This window comes from Delphinus delphis, chromosome 5, assembly GCF_949987515.2.
Source record: "Delphinus delphis chromosome 5, mDelDel1.2, whole genome shotgun sequence".
Lineage (NCBI taxonomy): Eukaryota > Metazoa > Chordata > Mammalia > Artiodactyla > Delphinidae > Delphinus > Delphinus delphis.
In genome coordinates, this window is record NC_082687.1 from 22,390,460 (window position 1) to 22,416,608 (window position 26,149).

Genomic DNA, 26,149 nt, shown 5'->3' on the forward strand with positions numbered 1-26,149 from the left:
CAGAACTTTGTCCGTATACCACATTCATCAGAGGGTCTGATTTTATACACGGACATTATGGAAACGAGCCTTGTGGCTACATAGCCAGACTGTGTTGGTACTACATACTGCTGTGAAAAGTACTGCATTAGAGGGTGCCAGTGCAAGCTTGACCTGTACGCTGGTCCTGTAAAATAGGAGATCCAGATGGTCAAGCATCACATAAATTATGTCTTGTTATGCTCTGCATATGTCTGTGATTTGCACTTAACATCGGTTTAGTCCACCCCATTTTATTTCAAGCTTTGGTTTCTGCTTGTACCTTGTCTCCCCTCTGCTTATCTTATGAACATACTTTAAAGACTTGGTTATCGAAGTGTCAAGCTCATTTCAGTTTCTTTGCGAAATTTGAGTGAAATTGTAGTTTTTCTCCTGTATTCATACTCTTTTCAGAGGTAATTGACTTGAGTGACTATAATTCCTGTAGCAACGTGCAAAGGGAACTGCAAAAAACATAAAGTCAATTAAGAAAAATCCCATTCTCGAGCATACCAAGCTACCATTAACTAGAAACCACATGGAATTTTATGAAGTAGAATATTTGATCTGGTACACACACACACACACACACACACACACACACACACACACACCAGATAGTGTTATTTTGGTGATTTTAAATAACTTAAGCGAATATATGGTATATACCCCTAGGGATGTTGAGTGTAACTTTTTCTGAGTGAACTATTGAGTCCTTTGTTGACAGCTTTTGTTTTTTTTTGCGGTACGCGGGCCTCTCACTGTTATGGCCTCTCCAGTTGCGGAGCACAGGCTCCGGACGCGCAGGCTCAGCGGCCGTGGCTCACGGACCCAGCCGCTCCGCGGCATGTGGTATCTTCTGGGACCGGGGCACGAACCCGTGTCCCCTGCATCGGCAGGCGGCCTCTCAACCACTGCGCCACCAGGGAAGCCCCATGTTGACAGCTTTTGAATCTTCTTTTTTTTCCCCCATTAAGACAATGAGAGAATCTGTTTCCCCCCACCCATGATTTATATGTCAGATAGAGCCTCACAGACTATAACCAGCTCAGCTGTATTATGAACAGTGTAGTTTATGAGTGAAACAGAGTCCAACCCTGGTTTACTCAATGATTAAGTAATTAGGAACAAGTCACTAGACATCTCTGAACCTCATTGTCCCCAACTATAAAATGAGCAGTTCCAAAATTTTTTTTTCTTTTAAACACATGTGTGACATACTTTGGCCAGTTTCCAAGTTGCTAGAGATTTTTAATTTATTTTGGTTTTACTACCTAGAAATTCGTTTGTTAGATCTCTAAAACCATATGAAAAAAAATTACAGATGAATGTGTGTGACTAGTATAATAAAATTGATTGGAATGTGTGTGGGGCTTGCCATACCTAATCGAGTTACAGGATTGTTTTTCTTTCTTCACACAATGAAACTCTTTCTTGGCTTCCAATTTTGCACACTCTGCTCTTCTCAAGTGTTTCGTTTTCTCTTTCTTTTTTCTTTTCTTTTTTTGCTTTTTCTCTCGTTTCACCAGAAATCTCTTTTATTTTGATTGTTATTTGGTCACGATCTAGACATGATTGTTTTTACTTTGATGAGACGTTCATATTTCTGCTATCTAAGAGAAATTACCAAAATATTAAAACACAGGCATCGTGATAGCAGACCACGGCCAGAGTGGTTCTTACACATTGTCTTAGCAAAGTTGTCTTTGCTTCTCTTTGTGAAATATGTTGTATGAAACACCAGTGTTGTCATTCTGATGGGTTCTCCCCCAAATTGATGGTCCAGTTGTGACAAGTCAAAGCATCCATAGGATGTTTTAAACTTTAAAAAAAAAATTAAGTGAACGGTTAAACTAGAAATGGGCTCTGAGCTATCACTTCTCTCCCTAGAAGGGAGGATATTATGAGCTACATGCACCTAGGAAATGATTTTTCTGGTAATAAAGTTTGGAAGATAGCAATCCAAACAGAACAAAACTATTCATGCTGCCGTTCAGTATGTAGGGAACAAAAAGAGTTTTCACTAGGCAAAAACCTTTACTACTATATGTTTGCAATGATGCCTTAGTGCAAGGGGAAGCAGCTGTTTATCTCTTTTTCTTTTGGTTTTATCTTCTTTTTCCACTGCCATTCTGTCAGTGCATGGCTTCATAAAGCTGTAGGATTCTGATAGGAAAACTACCAAGTCCACGTGCTTTGCAAGTCAATGTGTTGCTTTTCTGGCTGGATAACAATATTTTCTTGTAGCTGGAAGGAGCGTGTGACTACATGTGTTAGAGGCAGGAAGCCTAATGCCACCAATACCATGTCCAGAAGTGAGCTATCTCCTGTGTTTTATGTGCTTCACTCTACTGAATGAATATTGTGCCACTGCTTTTATTTTTTGTTGTTGTTGTTTGACTATCGGAGACTCGTCAGATGGTTCTGTTTCTGTCGAACACTTGATGGAAAGTTTTGTTGTAAAGCTTCCTGCATGGAGATTTATATCTTGGCTATAAAGGAAAGTCCCGTAAAAGTTGATCATAAATTGCCTTTATGAGTTGCTGCCCTGTGTGCTATTAAAAAGCTCAGAACCTGAGAGTTAGTTTTAACTCAGAGCTGTGTTTGCCCAGTGTATTTGGATGCATCCTTCATCTTACCACTTACTTCCTACAGAACATATGTCCCACCAGCCTTTCTTTGGGGCTCAATCGTCTCGTTCAGCTCATCCTTGCTGTACATTGGAACCAAGCTTTTGGAGTGTTTGCCTTGGCTATTTGCATTGTCAAGGACCAAACATCATTTATGTTCAGCAATTCACCTCTTTTATTACTCTAGGCATATCTCCTAAGAAGTGTTTCACGCCAGGGAATCCTCATGAGTATTAATTGAACATTTTGGGGAGATTTTTTAAAATTGAAATGAGCATAATTTTATTTTTTTGTTTTTCTTTTTTTGCGGTATGCGGGCCTCTCACTGTTGCGGCCTCTCCCGTTGCGGAGCACAGGCTCCGGATGCGCAGGCTCAGCGGCCACGGCTCACGGGCACCGCCGCTCCGCATCATGTGGGATCTTCCCGGACCGGGGCACGAGCCCGTGTCCCCTGCATCGGCAGGCGGACTCCCAACCACTGTGCCATCAGGGAAGCCCTGAAATGAGCATAATTTAACACCAGTTTTCCCTTATTAAAACTTCTCATTCTCCACTTCATTTTGTGATTATGTCACCTGGCTTTGTATCCTTACTGGCTGACATCTCTGATACTCAGCTTAGCCAGTGCACACCCAGATTCTCCCTGTAATTCTGTGACTATAAGCGTTCCTGTTTTGCCTTAATTAAGCAGAGCCTGAGAGAGTGCCTGGTTCCATCATTGTACATTTTCCTTCTTTCCCCAGAACACCTTTTGATTCTTACTCTGAACTCTTACGTGAGATGCACTGTGAAACACGATACCTTTCCTTCCTTTATTTTCTTATGAGTTGGCATGTCTAATTAACCCAAGTAAAAAGAAGAAGATTGTTTTTTAAAAGGGTAATAAAAGTCATAGTAATCTTTTGCTTTGCCTGGAAACAGGTTTCCCAGCATCCAAAGGGAATCTAAACAATACAGATATTTCTTGACTTTTCCTTTAAAAATATAAAGCGTAGGTGGCAGTCCAGACAGTCTATTTCCTTGTGCCTTAATGACACATGATAGCCCAGATGTTGAAAAGAATTAAGTGGGAAAAGAATTTTCTTTCATCTTCTTTTCCGCTAATGGTGTTTATCTGATGTAAATATTCAGTTCTAGCACGATAATGGGTGCCCGAAGGAGTCAAAGTGAAATAACAAGATTCTTAACATATTTTTCATTCCCGTATCATTTAAGTTTTCTGTACTTCTGTTGGAAACTGAGAAAACATTTTTTTTTCCAAAGGCTATTACTCTGCATGGCCTTTTACCCTATTACGGGGCTTTCCTTCTTTTCAGATAATAACCCACAGACTCTTCAGGTGCTTAAGTCATTAGTTGCTCGATATGAGATTGTTAGTTCAGAGAGCTTATTTGCTCCATTGGCTTTATATAACTCCCCAATATTAAGTGATCCATTTTGTTGTTTCTGAGGCCAAGAATCATTATTTTCTTTTGGCACCATACAGATTATGTATTTCACTTGAATTTACAAATTTATAGCTCATGTTGAAGTAATTTCTGCTGAAGAGTGATTTTTCTAGACAGTTCAAATTTTTTAATTAAGAGTCAACATTAGATATGTTTGATACATTTGAATGGGTATACTCTAGGGATTATTAATGTAAGACTCTGTTCTTTTAGTGTACTTATCTTCCTTCAGAGATAGTTTTTGCCATACTATGAGTTTTTCCTGAACACTTGTTAATGTTAACAAAAGAGACAAGTTTAACAAAGACAAGTTCAATAATATAGATATTATCTTTCTATATGAGTGACTAACAGTAATATCTAGCTTTGTTCTCCTTATGAATACCTTCTTCTTAAATTCAGATCCATAAGAAAATGTGAACAACTAGAAAAACTTTACTTAATAATGACTCTGAATTTTCTCTGTCAAGTCTAACCTTGGAAAATATTGATAATTGAATGCCACAAAAATTTTAATTTTATCTAGTTACAAATTTTTACCCATCAAACTTTTTTTGGTTTTTTAAATTTTAATCCTTAATTAATGATGCTTAATAATTCTATTAATTTATTAGATGTGTTTGTTTCTTTTTCTTTTTATTTATTCAGTTTTGGCTGTGTTGGGTCTTTGCTTCTGTGCGAGGGCTTCCTCTAGTTGTGGCGAGCGGGGGCCTCTCACTATCGCGGCCTCTCTTGAGGAGCACAGGCTCCAGACCCGCAGGCTCAGTAGTTGTGGCTCATGGTCCCAGTTGCTCCGCGGCAAGTGGGATCTTCCCAGACCAGGGCTTGAACCTGTGTCCCCTGCATTAGCAGGCAGATTCTCAACCACTGTGCCACCAGGGAAGCCCCATCAAACTTTTGATCAAAACTATTTAAGGTATAAGATACTAGCTAGAATTTTCTTTCAGAAAGTCAGTGCTGGGACTTCCCAGGTGGTCCGGTGGTTAAGACTCCCCACTTCCATTGCAGGAGGCACAGGTTCTATCCCTGGTCGGGGAACTAAGATCCCCGCATGCCACGTGGTGCGGTCACCCCACCAACAAAAGTCAGCACTATTTGTCTCTGCATGTCTACAGCACACTTCCACAATGTATAGTCACACTAAAAAACATCTAAGCTCTATAAGAGCAGAGATTTTATCACATTCTGTGCAATGGCAAAGATGCGTGTGTGCTTGTGTGTGTGTGTGTGCTCACACACATACACATACACACACACAAACACACCCGCAATGGAAAGCCAACATTGGGAAGTTCCCTGGACAGTTAGGGAATGGTGAGAGACACTGTGATGTAATAGAAACAGTGTGGGAACCTGGCACAAATTGTTTGATAACTTCTGGCTTACTTTTATCTTATCTATATATTAGGACAATATTCCCAAGTTAACTTTCACATTCAGTCATTGGAATAATAGTTGTTTGCAGGTGGAGAAGGTGATACTGAAGGGGAAGAATAGGCTTTAGGCTGGAGGGGGGTGGTACAAATTTTCTGGAAAAAAAAGCATTGCTCACTTTTCACTTTTATCAATAGTTAGAATTCTAAAGGGACTATAACCCAAACATACTGTGAACGGATTTGTAGAGAGATTGAGTAAAGACCAGCTTTAGTAGGCCACTGAAAATACAGAAATACCATGAATATTAGATAAAGCAAATTATATATATATATATATTACAATATATATAATATATATAAATATATGTGTGTGTGTATATATATATATATATTTAAGGAAGCAACAGTAACAAAATGGCCACAAGCCAGATGGAAGCTCTTATTGGGCATATGTTCTAGGGAGGCTGGGAAATTTTATGCTGGGATCTCAACTAATTATGACCCAATCCTCTGCTTAACCATCTAATAATTAACATGTGGGTGCAGCATGCAATCAACTACAAATTCTCACTCTTGAAGAATCAAGAGTCTCTCCTTTCCTGTAAAAAGAATGACTGTTACGGAAAGACAACCCTCAGAATGGGAGAAAATATTTGCAAACGAAGCAACTGACAAAGGATTAATCTCCAAAATTTACAAGCAGCTCATGCAGCTCAATAACAAAAAAACAAACAACCCAATCCAAAAATGGGCAGAAGACCTAAATAGACATTTCTCCAAAGAAGATATACAGATTGCCAACAAACACATGAAAGAATGCTCAACATCATTAATCATTAGAGAAATGCAAATCAAAACTACAATGAGGTATCACCTCACACTGGTCAGGATGGCCATCAACAAAAAATCTACAAACAATAAATGCTGGAGAGGGTGTGGAGAAAAGGGAACCCTCATATACTGTTGGTGGGAATGTAAATTTATACAGCCACTATGGAGAACAGTATGGAGGTTCCTTAAAAAACTCAAAATAGAACTACCATACGAGCCAGCAATCCCACTACTGGGCATATACCCTGAGAAAACCATAATTCAAAAAGAGTCATGTACCACAATGTTCATTGCAGCTCTATTTACAATAGCTAGGACATTGAAGCAACCTAAGTGTCCATCGACAGATGAATGGATAAAGAAGATGTGGCACATATATACAATGGAATATTACTCAGCCATAAAAAAAACGAAATTGAGTTATTTGTAGTGAGGTGGATGAACCTAGAGTCTGTCATACAGAATGAAGTAAGTCAGAAAGAGAAAAACAAATACTGTATGCTAGCACATATATATGAAATCAAAAAAAAAAAAAGAAAACTGGTCATGAAGAACCTAGGGGCAAAACGGGAATAAAGATGCAGACCTACTAGAGAATGGACTTGAGGACACGGGGAGGGGGAAGGGTAAGCTGGGACAAAGTGAGAGAGTGGTAGTGTATGTATGGACATATACACACCACCAAATGTAAAATTGATAGCTAGTGGGAAGCAGTCACATAGCACAGGGAGATCAGCTCGTGCTTTGTGACCAGCTAGATGGGTGGGATAGGGAGGGTGGGAGGGAGGGAGATGCAAGACGGAAGAGATATGAGGGTATATGTATATGTATAACTGATTCACTTTGTTATACAGCAGAAACTAACACACCATTGTAAAGCAATTATACTCCAATAAAAATGTTAAAAAAAAAAAAAAAAGAAGAATGTCTGTTGATGCCCAGGAAACAAAAACTCATTTATTAAAGTCGAAGGGCTGTCTCTCCGGTTAGGGTAACATTTTATCTAATAGGTAAACAACTGGCTGAGTGTCATACTAGCTGATGTTAAAAAATGATGTGTGATTTGTTTCTCTTCAGTTATGGATTTAATTACTAACTAATTCCTGTCAAGGACAATTGTTAGGTAACATCACTCTCTAAGAATCTAAAGTTGTATTCCACCTCCCAGAAAAAATATCTGATTCTTTACCTTGACTTTGAAGGTTAAATGCAGTGCAGCTCCAACCCGCCTATTTAAATGTATTTTCTGTGACTTCCTTCAATACTTTCCAGTTGGTGGCTCCTCTTAAGTTTTCTCATCCTTGGATGGTATAATTTATGCTGGGTCTGTATTAGCTGGAATAGCCTCCTTCTTCCTATTTCAGTTATATTCACTCTTCAGAACTAATCTCAATTGCCATGTCATCCAAAAGCCTTCTCCATTTGCAGCAGCCTTTATCCATTCTTATTTATTATTCATTTATTCATGTATTCACAATCACTCCACAAATATTTATTGAGTACTCTCTATGTTACAGGTGCTCTCCTCTCCTAAACGTGCATTTTTATTGCACGTATAGTCATATCCAAGTAGTTATACTGAGTTTGTTGTTTAATGTTTATTTTACCTCCACTATAAAACTGAACCCACAACGGCAATAATTATGTCTTTTTTTAAAAAAAGGAAAGCATGAAATAGTGTAAGACATGACCAGGCAAAAAATTATGAGGATGGTTCTGTGTCTCCTGTTGGCTACTACCTAGTTCTTGGGTAATTCAAATCAGTGAACATTTATTAAACTTCTGTCATGTTTATTGCAAGGTTAGGCACTATAGGAGATAAACAAATGTATTTTCTGTATGTGTTATGGATATGCAGTAAAAAAAATCATTTTATGAAGCCAACAATCTAGAAGAAACGGATCCTGAGACCTCTAGAGGATTTAATGTTTTAACTTCAGATGATTTCATCTAAATTTTTGGATATGTGTTTATTTTATTCTTTATCATTATTCTTTATCTTATTCTTATTATTTATTCTTTATCATTTTTCTTTATCAACCATTATCATTATTTATTCTTTATCATTTTCCTGAGGAGATAGTGCATAGCTTTTAGATGTTAAAGGTATCACTGATCATTAAAACAAAAGGTTAAAGAGCTCATGTTTTCAGTTTGTATAAAACAAGCTCCCAACTAACGAACAAGAGCCACAGAAGAACAACAATATTCTAAGCTGGGTTTTTGTCTGCATACACTCAGATTTCCTCCTTCATATGGTAATGAGTTTTAATATTTTCTATGGAGAGAATAGAAGGAAAAAGTTATTCATTTCTCTAGCAAAGTAGATTGAAATTTGTTTTTAATTATTGATGGTTTAGGAAGTATTCATTTACCTTCAGAACACGTTACCGAAGTACCACTTTTCTAACTTCCTCCAGGGCTTCATGCTCAGGCAGTCCCTCTCATTTGGAGGGAAGCCTCAGAGAAGTCCAGCTTTGGGGTTTCACTTGGCCTGATCTCAGATGGGCCAGTGCCTCTGCAGTTGGTCCAGCCTGGCCACGTCCTCACTTTTCCTCTTGACTCCCCATTCCCACCCTTGTGGGCAGATCCAACTGTGAGAGGAGAGAAAACGCTCACCAGCACATATCTAAATAAAGTATCTATGTAAAGTATCTGAGAGCCTGAGACATAGCGACCTTGAAGCATCAAGGCATCAGGCTTGGTATTCGTGTCCTTAGAGTAACAGATAAGGTCCAGATTCTCCATGAGGTCTGCTGGGGTTAGATTGTCATTGGAGTCCAGATAGATTGAGGGGAGTGCTGGCAGCCTGCCTGCTGATAGGACCTGCTGCAAACCCAGGATGACAACTAGAAGGTAGAACGTGACTACCAGGCTGGGGCCACCCTCCATGCCCCCACTACAGGGCTGCGGCTGTTGCTTCCTCACTAAAGGCAACGTAGGATAGAAGCATTAGAGCTTAAGCACCACTAATTTCATGGCAAATCTGACTCATTCTCAGTGCTCAGTATGTTAGCACTTAACCATTATTATTTAGTCTTTCATTGTCAAATAATTTTTCAGTAAATCCTTAGGAATTTTGCAGTGAATGCCTTTTTTGATCTTATATAATTTTAAAAATTTTCCAGAGTAGTTCTCCTTCTCCACTTTATGCCAAACAGGGTAGGATTCCAGATGACCTAAGCTTTTACTAAAACAGGTTTTGAAATGGGTTGTTCCAGGGAATATTTACGTTTAATACTTCATGACCATATTAAGATCAAATCACATTGAGATAAAAGTGCTGTATTTCCTTCATTCGTAAATATCATTTTCAGTAGATGCCATGCTATGGCCATATTCTCCTTCAGGAATGATGAATTTGCTACCCCGACGGCTTGGAGCGCTACTTGCTAGGGTCTTCATCTGACAGTCCTCTCTGGGAGAACCTCTCCTTGTCCAAGGTCACACCCACCCCCAGGGCAGTGTGCGTCCAGAGTTCTTTGCAGGGAGGGGAGTGTTACCAAGGCCCTCTTTTCTCCAACTTGGACAACAACAAGGGCCATCCCAACTTCAGAGCTCCACAGAGCCCAGAGAGTGACTGCATAATGAATGGCCTTACTTCTCCTTCCTTCCCCCAAAGGGAGTGATCTTGAAGACACTTCCCAATATACATCCTGCACATAAATCTGTCTCAGGGTCTCCTTCCCAGAGAACTTACCTTGAAGCACCATCATTTTCTTTAAGAAGCACAATCTTTTTACTAATAGCTTTTCTGGAGATGAGGATAGAGATCAGTTATAAGATGCAACCCTATTTCAGAAATGTGCAAATTGAAAAAATGTGTTTTGTACATTCAAGGAAATTGTGCTGAGTCCACGAGGGGGCTGTAATTGCTTGCTGTATGATCATGTTAGCTGTGACCAATAACCCCAAGCAATTACAAGACTTTCACCGAAGCCATTATCTGAAGAAAGGGTAAAGATTGTTGTTCTTCCCTTTTCTCACTGCAGTTTTCTCTTTCCATGCTCTCCTAGCTTGATGTTGTCTGAACTTACGGTTTTAAGCCCATACGTTATATCTTCAGCCCTGCCATGTCTTGAGCTTCTAATTTGCATATTCATCTGTCAGACCATTTTCTTTGATATCCCACCAGCCTCCCAAACTTAACATGTCAAACACTGGGTGAGTCATCTTCCCCACAGATCAGCCCTGTCTTGTGTCCAGGCTCAATTAGTGGCCCCACTACCCTGTTATTCGAAACCCCAAACCTGTGAGTCATTCTAGACTCTTCCCCCCCTTCACCCCACCCCACTCTACATACCCAGACAGCCAACAAGACCTGCCAATTTTGCTGGAAAATATTGCTCCAATAACTAATACTATTACTACTTTTCAATTCCTGTTACTACTTCTTCAGTGTAGAGCCTTATGTGAACCATGTACTATAATAATGTTTGATTTGTTTTCCTGCCTTCAGTCTTGCTTCCTTTATATATATTCTCTGCAGGGTGGTCAAGATGATCTAAATCAAGTGCAGATTTGATTGTGCATTGCACTCGTGAGCTCAGTGAACAGCAAATTCTCCTGTCAGGCAAGGCTCTTCATGACAACCCATTTATCATTGACCACACTACTTTCACTCCCTTTCTCCAGCTTGATGGGCTGATAACATTGAAGTGCCTGGAGTCTACCTGAATGCTTCCTAGTGTTTCATGCCTCCGTACCTTCGCCCATTATTTTCCCTCTGCCTGGAAAGCCCTTTTCTCCTTCCTTAGATTGGCTAACTTTAATTATCCTCTAAGGTAATCAATTTTTGTCTACCTCTCCTCTAGGATGCTTTCTCTACCTACAAATCTGTGGTACCCAAACTGGTTTAGCATTTACAGTATTATAATGAGAGTATGTGTGCATTTCTATAATGTCTTCTAGGACAGGGACTGCTTATTCACCTTTGTAACTCTAGTGCCAGGCACACAGAGGATGCTCAATACATGTCTGGTGAACAGAGCTGGATAGTGAAGACAGTAGGTCTCTGGTTCCCTTTGCATTTACTTGCTTATTGCTCATGTGGTATATTATCAACATTCCCATAATTATTTCTAGGATCTCTATCTTGAAACTCAGCTCTCTTCTCAACATCTTGATAAAATTGGATATCTAATAATCATAAAATTTAATCTTTTCAAAACTGAACTCCTGACGTTTTCCTCAGATCATCTCCTCTCCCAGTCTGCCTCATTTTAATAAACAGTAACCCGGCTCTCCCCATTTCGGGCCAGAACCTTCAACGTCATCCTTGACACTTCTCTTTCTTTCATACCTAGCATCCAATTCATGAGAAAATCCTGTATCTTCAAAACATACACTTTTCTCCATCTCCATTACCATTATTCTGGATTATTGTAGCAACTTCCCACTCATCTCCCTACACCCACACTTGCCCATGCAGTCTTTCTCAATATGGTAGCCAGAGTGTGGCTTTAAAAATTGAAACCATGGGACTCCCTGGTGGTCCAGTGGTTAAGACTCCGAGCTTCCATTGCAGGGGGCACGGGTTCAATCCCTGGTTGGGGAAATAAGATCCCACAAAAAAATATATATATCAAAGTCAGTTTACACACTATCTGTGCTCAACATGCTCCAGATGGGTTTTCCAGTGAAAGCCTAAGTCCTTACCTGATGGCATACCTCCTGCCACTGTCCCCCATTCTCCTCTCGCCTCACCTCGCCTCCCGAATTTCTGGCTGAATTAGAGCCTCCTTGCTGTTCCCAGCATGCTTCTCCCACAAGGTCTTTGTATTCCTTGTTGCCTCTCCCTGGAAAACTGTTTCCTCACCATTTTCTTATTCTCTTCCTTTAGGTCTCTGCTTCCATTTATTTATTTATTTATTTTAACATGTTTATTGGAGTATAATTGCTTTACAATGGTGTGTTAGTTTCTGCTTTATAACAAAATGAATCAGTTATACATATACATATATCCCCATATCTCTGCTTCCATTTAATGTCCCCTTATTGGTGAGGCCTTTCTTGCCCATCCTTTGTACAAAAGAGGTTAACTTCACAAGTACTGTATTTATTGTTCTCCACGGTAATTGAGTTCACTAACAGTCATGCTTTATCATTGCTCCTTTACTTGTTTCCTAACTTCCTGTTTTGTTTTGTTTTGTTTTCACTGCTGTGTCCTTAGAAGAATGACTGACGCATAGTAAGGGCTCCATAAGTATTTGATGAATTAGTGAATGAAAGAAGCAGGACTAAACTCCAGTCATGTTCCTTCTTATCATGTGTAACGTTGGGCAAATTACTTAACTTCTCTGAGTTTTACTCTCTCTTCATTTGTGAAATGAGGCTGATAATAATGACAACTGCCATATTTTTCTCAAGGATTGTTGATGGGATGCCCATGTAATATTAAAAGATGATGTTGTGAGTCCTTACCATGCCTCGTGCACAGTATAAAATTTAATCTTTACCATAATCTTCACAGTAATCATAGGAGGTATGTTCTATGATCATCTTCATTTTGCTGATTTGGGGGGGAAAAAAAGAACTAATGTATATGCATGTTTTGGAATCACCTAGAGAGTAAATGAGTGTCAGGATTAGGACCCGTACAGCATGACCACATCAGTGCTGACTGGCAGCCTTAAGTGTGCGTCTCCTCATTCTGTGCCTGTACTTAGTGAAAATGACCCCAGATAGGAATCTTGCACGTTTGTACTAGACACTCTTTATCAGTTGGAGAATGTGTCGATTTTTTGTTTGTTTGTTAAGAATTTATGCTGAATTTTGTCAAATATTTTTCCACCTACAAAGGCAACTGTATGACTTTTCTCTTTTAAGCTGTTAATGTAGTCAGTACACTAATAAACTTCCTGATGTTGACCATCTTTTCAAGAATAAACCTGCTTATTTAATTTTATTCTGTTAACACTCTGCTTGGTGAATTTTGTTAATATTTTATTTTGGTTTTTAGCATCTATGTTCATATAAGAGATGGCTATATAATTTTCTTTCCTGGGATATCATTACATAGTTTTGATATCAGATTTTGGTGCCCATGAGTTAGAATAATCCTATATTACCTTAAGGATTTGTAAATTCCTTGAATGTTTGGCAAAACCTTCATAAAGAAATCAGACTCTTTTTATTACATATATTTTGACTAATCTTTAAGTTTTCCTTATCTTTGTGAGTCCATTTTTATATTTCTCAGAAAGTCAATGTTCAAATTGATTTGCATGAATATATAATTTATAAAAATTATACTAATAATGGCCTCTTTGGCATTTTAATATATATGTGTATAATTTGACACTTTCTTTCCTTTTTAGTTTTGACCAGATTTGTTATTGAAAGATCCATCTCTTGGTTTTACTAACTACCATTTTCTACTTTATTAACTTCTGTTTTTATCTTTAGTAACACTTAACTCTCTTTTTAAAATTATTTTTATGGATTCTTGAGATTAATGCATAATAAAATATTTCAAACTAATTATTTTCTATGAAAGTCTGTACAATTCTCTATGTTATGCTTTTGCCATAATACTTTTTTTAATGAAGTGTTATTTTCAAATTGATTTTCTCTTTTATACCAGCATTATTTAAAAGGATAATTTACAAGTGGATAGATTTTTAAAATTTTTCTATTATTGATTTTTAATTCAATATTATTGATATTTTAATTCAATATTATCAATTCAATCATCCAGTATTTTTTTTTAAGATTTATTTATTTCATTTATTTTTGGCTGCGTCGGGTCTTAGTTGTGGCACGCGGGATCTTTGTTGAGGCATGTGGGATCTTTCATTGCAGCACGCAGGCTTCTCTCTCGTTGTGGCGTGCAGGTTTTCTCTTCTCTAGTTGTGGCACGCAGGCTCCAGGGTGCGTGGGCTCTGTAGTTGTGGCGCGCGGGTTCCAGAGCCCATGGGCTCTGTAGTTTGCGGCACGCAGGCTCTAGTTGAGGCGCACAAGCTCAGTAGTTGTGGTGCATGGGCTTAGTTGCCCCATGTCATGTGGGATCTTACTTTCCCAACCAGGGATAGAACCCACGTCCCCTGCATTGTAAGGTGGATTCTTTACCACTGGACCACCAGGGAAGTCCCAGTCATCCAATATTATTGATATTATTGATTTGTGATTACAAAATGTGGCAGGTGTGATTTCAGAGTTTTGTAATTTTTATGAGATGTTACTTTAGATTTAGCACATAACATTTTAGGTCTATGTCATAAACAACCTTTGATGAATGTTTTATGTGTTTATTTTCTATGTGCTATTTCTGTAAGGTAGGATGTTTAACTATAGTTAACCTAATATACATATATACTACATAAAACATTGCTCATTGTGTTTTAAAATTTACCACAGGCAGTGGTGTGCTGGACACAGTTCTAATTGGCTTGTGAGAGCCAGTGGTTAAATATGCAGGAATTTTGTGAACCAGTTGTTAAAACACTGTGGCTTGAAATCAGTAGGGTGGGGATGTTACACAACAGAAATTGGCAAATGCTACAAGGCAGTGTTGTTGTTAATGTCGTTCTTGTTGTTTTCTGAGAGCCAGCTAACTTGCATACACAGACCATAGCCCTACTCATTTTTGTTTATGTTTAAATTTCTGAACAGTGTTTAATATTTTTAATAACTCCTTGTTTTTCTATTAGATTTTCCTCTATATAATTTGAAGCTATATTATTAGAAGCATAAAGGTTCATGGTTGCTATATCCTTTTGTAGGTTGTAACTTTTATCCATGTGCATTATTGCTTAGAATTCTCATTGAACTTCTCTCTTGAATTCTAATTTTCTGGTATTATTATTATTACTATACTCATATTTGCTTAGCATATCTTTTTTTGTACTTTTTGTTTTCAAGCTTTTGGTAACATTTTATTTTTGTTCCATTTCTTATAAATAGCATACTTAAAATTTTACCTGTCTATCTTTCAGTCTCTAGTTTTTTAAACCCAATGTAAGTGTCTTTTAGTAAGCAAATGTAGTTTTTATCACATCTTTTCATGTGTGGGTGACTGTACTTGTATGTTTAGGTTTACTTCTGCTCCATCACTTTTTATATATGAACTTTTTACTGTGATTTCTTTGTTTAACTTTCTCCTTTTATGCCTACCACTGCCTTCTGTTAGATTGCTTAAGTTTTCTTTGCCTTATTTTATTTTATTTTTTGGCTTAAAATTATGATATATCTAGGGTTATTTTTTCCTGTATTGAACTTTCCTCTTGATTTGTGCAATTAATTATCATGAATGTGTTGCATGTTCACCAAATAAAATAATCATCTTAGCATGAGTTTACTTCCTTTTCTTCTTTTCTCACCATATTTACCACATGGAGCTTATCTGTGATTTTCCTTCCACATTGCCATTTGGAAAAGTACATATTAGGTCAGGAGTTGCCTGGCGTTGAGGCTGGGAATGGAGTGACTGTAAAGGTGCATGAGAGAAATTTTTGTGATTATAGATTTGTTTTCTATCATTGTTGTAGGGATGATTTCATGGGTGTATACAGTTGTCAAAACCTGCATATCATATACCTAAAATGGATGTACTTTATTGCCTTGAAGTTATACCTCAATAAAATTGATTTTAACAGCATAGTGGAGAATGTCAGAAATAACCAGAAATCATTAGCAAGATGTCGAGAAGGGCCATTAAAGGCTTCATCTCAAAAAATTATAATGGCACATTTTTTTTCAGCAATACTTTGTAGCTTGGAATTTGAAATTGGCCAACTAAAAGTAGCAGAAGGATGAAATGTGGAGGAAACGTAGGTGCTATTTAGGATGGTATTACAGTGGCCAACTGGGACACCTGCTGGACAGGGAGGCAGGTGCAGCTAAGAGGCTGATAGTGTGAGAATGAGGGCAATGTAGTTGTAAACAAATGAAAAAATCCAACAAACATGTAATACATGCTTGTTTTGTACCTAGTATGCTTTTATATTTTGGAGGTACAGTAATGAACAAGATAAACAAGGTTTCTAACCACAAGAATCTCACAGTTTTGCAAAATAAATGAACGAATCAGATTAAAAAGATGGACTTTTAAGAAATGTTGCCATTTGTTATTTATACCCAGGTATAAATATTATATGTTTTATTCTCCATAATTTCTTATATCCACATCTTTCTTTTTCTTGGATAACTTTTTTATTTTCCTGGAATGCATTTTCACATCATTATATCACAGACCTTCTATGGATCTTAAATTTTCTAAGGTCTGGTATGAAAGATATTTTTTAAATACTAAGAAACATCTCACTTAATCATTTATTTTTGTCGTTTCGATAAACTGTTGAGATTTATAGGCCCTAATAACATGTTGTGTGGTCTTACGAGAGAATTAAATACCAACATCAAATCATATTTTTATATGAAGTAGTTTTTAAAAATCTCAGTAGTAACCCATGGTAACATAGTTCATATTGGATTTTTTTAGCCTTAATATTGAACACAGATTGTGTTTAATGAAATTTCTTATTTGGAAATTTCTTATGGGTGTCCATTGAAAACAGTTTGAAAGCAACTAGTGAAAAAATGCCAGTACACTTAATGACAGGACAATTTAAGACATTAAAGATACCACTTTCTCAACTATACTCAAATTGGGACTGATTACTAAATGTTAGAGAATTAACATTGAACACTAAGAGGTCAGTACAAAGTGTGATATTATTCCCAAGGCCCGAGGGCCTCATTAAAACAAAACAAAACAAAACAAATGTGTATTGGGGTAAATCTGTCAAGAGAGGGGAATATATCACAGTCTGTTAGAAGGAACCAAATGTAGGATTTTAGCCTGGAGAGACGTTACCTCCTCAGTCTCTAAAACACTGCTCTGTGTCTGATTTAGAGCACAATTCTTTTTTTTTGCTGTACACGGGCCTCTCACTGTTGTGGCCTCTCCCGTTGCGGAGCACAGGCTCCGGACGCGCAGGCTCAGCGGCCATGACTCACGGGCCCAGCCGCTCCGCGGCATGTGGGATCTTCCCGGACCCGGGCACGAACCCGTGTCCCCTGCATCGGCAGGCGGACTCTCAACCACTGCGCCTCCAGGGAAGCCCCAACTCTCAAAGACTCTTGATCATCGTGTCACTAGGAAATTCCTAGGGTTTTAGGAGCTATGGGCCAGAAATGAGGATGAAGACCAAATATATATTTTATTATAAATCACAATATCACAGATATCATCCTCATCCTCAGCTTGCCTATTCAAGAACATCACTCTGGCAATCGTTCTTCTCTCTTACATCTTCAGTTTTTCCCTCAGCATACAAATGTGCTGTTATTTCCCTCCTTTTCTACCATCTGTTATCACCTTTTGGAGTGGTATTCTTCGAAACATTGTCCGGCACTAGCAATTTACAATCCTTTCCTCTCACTTTCTGCTACCCATTTCAGGTAGGCTTCTGCCTCTATTACCGCCCTCTAAGTGCTCTTTTCAGAGTCATCACCTCCACGTTGCTAAGCCCACTGGTCAGCGTTCAGTCTGTGTCTTCCCTGACCCATCAGCACATCTGACATGATCATCATTTCCTTTCCCTGGATATACTTTTCTCACTTGATTTCTAGAACATCACACTCTCTTCATTTCTCCTTTTCTCACTTGTCTGTTTTTCTTTATGACTCTTTTTTTTTTTCTCCCTGACTAATTACCCTGGCTCAGTCTTTGGTCCTTTTTTTAGCCTTTTCTCTAACTTTCTCTTGGTCATCCCAACCAGTGTCATGAATTCCGTACCTATTTCAGGCCCAGCCACTTTCCTGAACTCAAGATTTACGTCTCCTACCGCCTATTTGACATTTCCGTGTGTGTATCTAGTGGACCTCTCAAGCTCAACATATCCAACACTAAAACTCTTGATCGGCCCCCTCCCTTCAAAATATGTGCTCCACTCATAGCCTGCCCTGTTTCAGTTGATGGCAGCTCCATTTCTCAGGTGCTCAGGGTAAAAGACTTGAGTAATTCTTTCTCGTTCCGCTCACAACCAGTCCGTCAGGAAATCCTTTTGGTTCTGTCATAAAAGTGTTTCCGGATTCTAACCATATGACCCTCTCCACTGCCACCCGCCTTGTTCAACATCACCATCTCTCACTTAAATTCTTAGAGCCGCATGATTCCCTGCTTCCATACTTGCCCACCCCCACATCCTATCCTTACACAGGAGCCAAGAAGGATTCTTACAAAGGTCACTCAGATGACATCAATTATCTGCTCAAAATGCTGCAGTGGTTTCTCACTTCAGATTCTTACAGTGCCTGCAAGGGCCTGACCTTATCCCCATTTCCCCCTACCTTTCTGACCTCGCCTCAGACTGCTCTCTGCCTCGCTCACTCCACTGGTGTCTTTTCTGATCCTCAAACTCATAGGTGTGCAGCTGCCTTTGGGGCTTTGCTCCAGCTGTATCCCCTGCTTCGAATGTTCTTCGTTCAGATGTCCTTGAAGCTCATGCCCTCTCTGCTTTTAAGTCTTTGATCTAATTTCATCTTCCCTGAACCCTGCCCTGACTACCCTTCTTAAAGTTGCAAGCTCATCCTTTTTACTTTATTCTGTTTGCTTTTTCCTATATCATTTAACCACTTTCTAATGAAGTATACATTCAGTTTATTTATGTATACTATATATGGTCTGTCTTTCTCCCAGAAACCAAGGTTCTTTGTCTCCTACATTCACTGATGTACTCCAAGGTCATACAGAAATGCTTAGCATGTAGTGAGTACTCAATAAATATATTGGATCAAGGACAGCCATGCTATCTTACATTCTTTATATTCCACATAAGCAATCAACCTTGACTTGCCCTCAATTTTAGTTTTTTTGAGTGATTAGATACATATGTTTACCAAATAAACCAATACTTATATCTCTTCTTTCCTTGCTAAGTCTGTTTAAGTTTATTTTAAATGTGTGACTAGGCAAGTAAATCATTAAACAGAATAAATAAAACAAAACAGTGGTGTGCTAGATTGTATTTCCTCACTGGGAAAAACTCTACTATTGGTATAGAATATAATGTTTACATTTATTTTCACAAGTCATTGCAGAATTAAAGCTGCCACCCCACTGTGTGGACTATCCTCTCTCCATGGTGTCTTACTCTTGGGCAGTGACATCAGGCTAAGATAACAGCACTGCCACAAGATCAGTGGGTACCCTGCAGTGAGACCCAGTCACAGGAGTCAAAAAAGTCCTGCTTAAACTCTGAGAGCTCCTTGAGGGTAGGGTTGGGATTTGGTCTTTTTTATTCCTGGATCTAGGTACCAGGTGAATGAAGGACAAAACCAAAGATGCTGATGGTGGGGGCCTTTCATGACCATATGCATATTGTATGGCAGGGTTAAACAGTGCTTCCATAATTCTTCAAAAATATGACATAAAAGGAAGTGGACAATTTATTTCATTCCTACACTTCTCAGAAAGTAATTAACTTGGTTTCAGCCACTTGTCTCTAACAGGTATTTTGTGGGAGACAAATGAGATGATGTATGTGAAAGGACTCAAGTTCTGTTTCATGTCAGAACAGTTTGAAACACCTGTTTCTTTTAAATTAAAGTATAGTTAATTTACAACATCATGTTAATTTCTGCTGCACAGCAAAGTAACTCAGTTATATATATATATTTATATATACATTCTTTTTTATATTCCTTTCCATTATGGTTTATCTCAGGATATTGAATATAGTTCCCTGTGCTCTACAGTAAGACCTTGTTGTTTATCCATTCTATGTATAATATTTTGCATCTACTAACCCCAAACTCCCACTCCATCCCTCCCCTAGCTGCCCTTCCCCTTGGCAACCACAAGTGAAAGACCTGTTTTTAAACTATCAGAGAGCAGTGGCTTTTTATGATTCACACGGGATGGGTCAGATGTTTCCTATAGTAAGGGGCCTCCACTTCTCAACCATAGAGTTTGTAATATTCTTGCATCTCTCCTCCGCCTGTGCAACCTGGATTTTGAGGCAGAATTCTGATAGCGACATGTATGACATTTACCTCAAGCAAGTCACTTAATGTCTCAGAACCTCAATTTCTTCACTGTAAAATAAGAGTAATGTCTCTCACATAAAGATATGGCCAGGATGGAATGTGGTAACGTATGTGAGATGATTTTGTAAAACTAAAAGCACTCGGTAAATAATACTTATTCTAATTAATATTGCCATCATTAATGATATTATATTAAATGTTAACATTGAGTCCTGGTCAAAGAGAAAGTTATAGAGTATTTTACCTTTTCAGGCCTTCTTCACGCACATGGATTACACACACACATTCCTAGTAAAGTTTTTGATCCACAGAGCTACATACTGTAAGTGTAGAAGGTTGAAAGCCTCCAAAGCTGTTATGAAAAATCAGTCTTTGCTGTCAGCCCAGAAAACCACGTCAGTTTTTTTGCCAAATAACAATCAAAGCTGTAAAAATTTCCTTTCAGTAAACACTGGTTTCCATTATTGTTATTTGTTAGAAGTCTTTGAGGCCATTTCCTACTAATTCCACCATGCTTGGCATGGAGCATTCTGGCTAAAGCTCTTAGTTGTCCTTGACTAATTGTAGTTGGACAGGGCAGTGAAAGTCTCATTGATGAGATTTTAACATCCTGCGCGTGTGGAGACTCACTGATGTAAAAGCCCAGGAATGAAATCCTCATTGTTTACACAAGCAGCTTCATGAGGCCTATTATCAATGATATCACCCTTTGTACTGCTTGGCCCCAAGTCAGTAAATCTTGTTTTTTGAACAATGTGGCGTGGGGGGATCCTGCAACTAAAAAGGAGGTAGGGAATTTAAGAGACTTTGGGTGAAATTACAAAGATAATTTTAAAGTTTAGCAAAAAATTTGGAGTACTGAGGTAACATAGACGAAGAGAATGATTATGACAGTAACAAAGAGAGGTTGCTTTAATTAAACTGATTAATGGATGGTTTAGATTGTATGTAACAGGAGGATTAGACTTAATATTTAGTTGTGGAAAAAAGGGCATTTTTATTGGATATATTCTTACAGTATCTTTAATACCTAGTTAAATCCCAGTTTTTCTTTTAAAGAGTTATACATCATATATTATAATCATTTTTATATTTTAAAAACATCTGAAAAATAACATAATTTTAGTCTACAGAACTTAATTTTTCAGCGAAAGTTGATGTCAAGAGATGTGGTGGATTTTGATTTTTGAAGGGGAGGTCAACAAATACATACTATTTTAGAAGGATGGCAAAAATAATTGTTTATATTTTATATATTTTGGTTTAAAATTTAATAAAATGGAATTGAATATGGGAATGTGTAATCTTCACATTCTTCGCCACTTTGAATTAAAGAAAACAAATTTTGTTGCTTATGAAATTCTCAAATGATGTTTCAATTAACGGTGATTTAAAGACTGAAGACGTCTATTCCATGTCTGTAGAAGTAGCTACTTCTGTTATAAATTACATTAACAGTCAGTAGCTTATATACATAAGATATTTGGCTGCTTCTGCTTTTCATTAATATGGTTTTGGAATTTCACCAATTCAGGAACATAATGTAGTGGAAAGGCCTTGGGCTCTGTAATCAGACAGACCTGGTCTCAAATCCTGGCAGTCTTGTACTTGCTGTGGGACCTGGGCAGCTCGCTCAAATGCTGCTAACCCTACACCATAGGATTGTTCTGAGGATTAAATGTGATACACATATCAAGTGACTGATAGAGTGCCCGTGGAAAAGTAGGTGCTCAGTAAATATTCATTCTCTTCCCTTCCTTTCCCCGCATTTGTCCACTTGTGTTTTTAATGGATCATCTTTACTCTGGGTTGTGTTGTAGGAAGTATTCTGGATGGATGGCTGCTGGAAACCCAATGCCTTAGCCAGCTCTTCTTCAATACTTAAGGATTTACTCTGGCATTGAGTAATGAGAATTTTGGTAAGAAAAATTAGATAAAGATAGTATATGGACTTTTCTTAAAAGGTCACTTGTATCTCAGATACTTCATAATAAGTTATGTGGCTCTTCTCTAAATATGTTGGGAAGTCACAGAGGTACGTTCACATATGGATTGTTGTTGGTTTGAAAATGAGTAAAACAGGTTTTTAAAGTCTGTTAACACCCTGATGTGCCCTTCATGTTGTTGTAAATGTATTATTTCACTTATCTCACCCTGTTTTGTTCTTTAAGTGTCTATATACTCAGTAAGTTATACAGGCTTTAACAGGTCTGGGTGTTATTCATCCCTTCAGTGTAGACTACGTGAAGCACAGATTCTTAGAGGTTAAGTGGTTAAGTCAACACTGCTGTCTGAAACTATAAAGGTTTTGACAATGTTAAAGAGGCAGGCAGAGGTATTGAAACTCTGAGAAATTCTAAGATAAGTGATTTTCCTAAATCACCCAGAAAAATGATTATATATTGACCTCAGGGTGGTATAGAGTATCTTTGGTTGGTTCCATTTCTATCCAATTTTTCTCCAAATGATATTAATTTTTAATTTCATCATCACATGAAATTAATATATAACTAGTACACCTATATTAGTAATTCATGTTACTAATTTGTGTTGTATGAAATATGTTGGACATATTAGGAAAGAAGGGTGAAAAGGAGGTTAAGGATAATAGAAACAAATTAAGTGCTAATATTAGCATATATGTAAATTAGTAAATATGTATATTTTCTTTAAATTATTGTCATTGAAATGCATCTGGAAAAATACGTATTGAAGAATTTTGCACATAGGAGACAGAGCTGAAGGTAGGGAGGAAAGCAAAAAAAGTAAATTCTAATTTCATTAATTCTGATAAGGAATTTTGAAATCTTGATATATTTACATTTTGGAACCTAAAAATATGATAATTTTAAAATTATTTTAAATCTCATTTTTTTCAATTTTATTTTTTATACAACAGGTTATTTTTAGTTATCCATTTTATACATATTAGTGTATATATGTCAATCCCAATCTCCCAGTTGATCACACCACCACCACCACCCCCTGCCACCTTCCCCCGTTGGTGTCCATACATTTGTTTTCTACATTTGTGTCTCTATTTCTGCCCTGCAAACCGTTCATCTGTACCATTTTTCTAGATTCCACATATATGCGTTAATATACAATATTTGTTTTTCTCTTTCTGACTTACTTCACTCTTATGACAGTCTCTAGATCCATCCACATCTCTACAAATGACCCAGTTTTCTTCCTTTTTAGCTAAAAAATTTTTAACTAAAAAATTTAACCACTTTGTCTATGATTATATTTTTCAGAAACCATATTTGAGAAGTACTTCCATCCAGTGCTACTTGTGTTTACTTCTGAACAGTCATTTTTTAACTGAGGCTGGCATTCATGTCTTCATTTTGGGGTAATTTTATCTTTCAGCATAAAATCATCATGTTAATAACCATGATCATTGTTCTTCAATATCTTCTCTATTAAATTGGTTTATGTTCAGTTTGCTTAAATCCTTAGGTACTCAGTATTTGGGGCATGATAGAGGACAGATTATGGGAGATTCAGAGGAGGTTTGGTAAACAGCCTACAGAGCATTTCTATATTCGTGTAATATTCCAAATGAGTATTATATCCTGCAAATAAATTGGACTTCTTGGTGTCTAACTAAAATTGGAAGTACACTCTTTATTAATATCCTGTGTGATTTTCACACCAGTAAAAAAAATTAGATATTGAGGGCTCACCCACATTACTTTATTATCTGTCCCTGGCACTGACTTCTCCTATCATTTGAGCCTTATGTTAGTTCAGTTTAAAACATTTCTTTCTTTATTGAGGCCTTTTGTTTTTCTTCCTAATAAACTTTCATATTTTTCCATGCCTATTAACTTTTTTCTTCTCTGTTAGATGCAACTAATACACTGCACTCACCCAACCTATAGTTATGTAATCTCTCAGTTCAGTTTTACTCTATAATGCCTTCATGCTGTGGGGAACCGTAGATTTGTGCAGGTAAATCCTCCTCTCAAAAGAAGAAAGTAGTATTGGCTCTCATGCTTCTGTACAGGACCCATCAAGGAGAGACTATTTTTCCTGAAGCTCTAAGAATTATTCTACAGTTACTCGGTCAATGTATGTGTCTTTTGTCCTGATATTAGGTTACTGTTTTACAAACAGTAAGTAAGCTATATGATCTAGTTTTATGACTAGATTAGGCTCAAGTCCATAACATTTATGGAGAAAGCTGCTATAAGGAGCATGCAAGGGGCATGTTTAACCTATTGCAAAGAATATTTACTGTCAAGATCATTACATGAAAAAGATGATTGCTTATTTTAAGAATTTTACCCATTTATTAGACATAAAAGTCTGATGGGACCTCTACTTAAGGAAAAGTAATAATTCATTCAAAAACATTACTGAGCACTGCCACACATCATGCACTGTTTTTATTTCATGGTGATAAATTGCACCAGGTTATTTATAAGTCATCCCTTCAAATTAGGCTTTTCTTTAATGCAGGTTGGTCATCAGGCTAGCCTAAAGCATCAGAGTTGTACTATATGTTCAGTTTTTATATTCATCTACAAGGCTGTCGAATACACAAAGGCAAGGATGGCACTCATCTTTTCACTTGTTGGATAAAAAAAAGTCTTGATTGCCCTTTTGCCTATAGTATTCATCAAGACAATATTATGTTCATTCAAAATGCTTTGCTGTTTGGTTTTGCTTTCAGTTGTATCAGTGCAGGTCTTCCTAAAACAGAAGCAAACTGGCAGCATGTAATAAGTGATTTGAAAAGAATTGAGGATCTTATTCAAGTGAGTACTCATTTTTCCATAAAATACCTGGTGTAATTGCTATGCAGTATGTTATTCCTTGTGTTTTGCTGTCAATCTTAGTGAAATCTCACTTGAAACAAAAATGTTTCTGTAGAATTGGTGAGCCTCGTAGCACCTCAAATGACCTCTTTTATTTAGAATTTTCAGACCCTAATTATCTTTAAAACTCAATTTATGAGTGGCCCAGCATGAAGAGCTCTCCGTCACCACCCACTAGAGAGACTCCCTTTTCCTACCCAAGAAACCAGGCGGCTTTGGGGCCCTTGTGGGGGGCATGGCCTGACTCAGGGAAGGGCTGTCTATTCCATGGGCTAGAGAATGCTTCTCCCACCTGGAGACACCAGCTGACCTGGCAGAACCTGTAGAGGGGAGAAATATGGGCTGTACTATTGTGTGGGCGATACAACAGGGACCAGTGAGAGTCCCGGGTCAGCAGGTGTACCAAACCTTTCAAATTAGCACCACAAAGATTCTGAAAACTGAACCGTCATTGGAATCACAGCATGCAAACATGGGTCAGAACCTCTATGCTAAGCATACACAGGGTGGCTGCATGTTAAAACAGAAGATTCAAATTGGACCAGGGTCTCCTGACATAATAGCCCAAATACCAGAATACAATTGAAAAATCACTTTTCATACCAAGAAGCAGGAAAAATCACAACTTGAATGAGAAGAGACTCGGAAACAGACTCTGAAGCTGAGATGGATTAGATGTTGGAATTATTTGACAAGGATTTTAAAACAGGTATCATGAAGATGTACCAGCAAGCACTTACGAATATCCTTGAAACAACTGAAAAAAAAAACAAAACCAGAAAGTCTTAGCAAAGAAATACAATATGTAAAATGGACCAAATGGAAATTACAGAACTAAGAAATACAACAAGTGGAATATGAAACAAACTGGAGAGGCTCATTAGCAGAATGAATATGACAGAGGAAAGACAGTCAACTTGAGGATAGAATAATAGAAACAAAATAGACTGAAAACAAAGCAAATAAAGCCTCAGGGATCTTTGGGACAGTAAAAGATCTAGCATTCCTAGCATTCTCATCCTAGAAGG

The 26,149-nt window shown here is 37.7% G+C and overlaps 1 protein-coding gene across 1 annotated transcript in view; it reads left to right on the forward strand.

The window, feature by feature from the left end:
• The window catches only part of IL15 (interleukin 15), an 81,125-nt gene that overhangs the window by 46,829 nt on the left and 8,147 nt on the right, over nt 1–26,149 (forward strand). The window contains exons 3-4 of the mRNA XM_060011633.1: nt 23,553–23,650; nt 24,977–25,061. Of these exons, the coding sequence (XP_059867616.1) occupies nt 23,553–23,650; nt 24,977–25,061 (183 nt within the window). The remainder of the gene's footprint in view (nt 1–23,552; nt 23,651–24,976; nt 25,062–26,149) is intronic.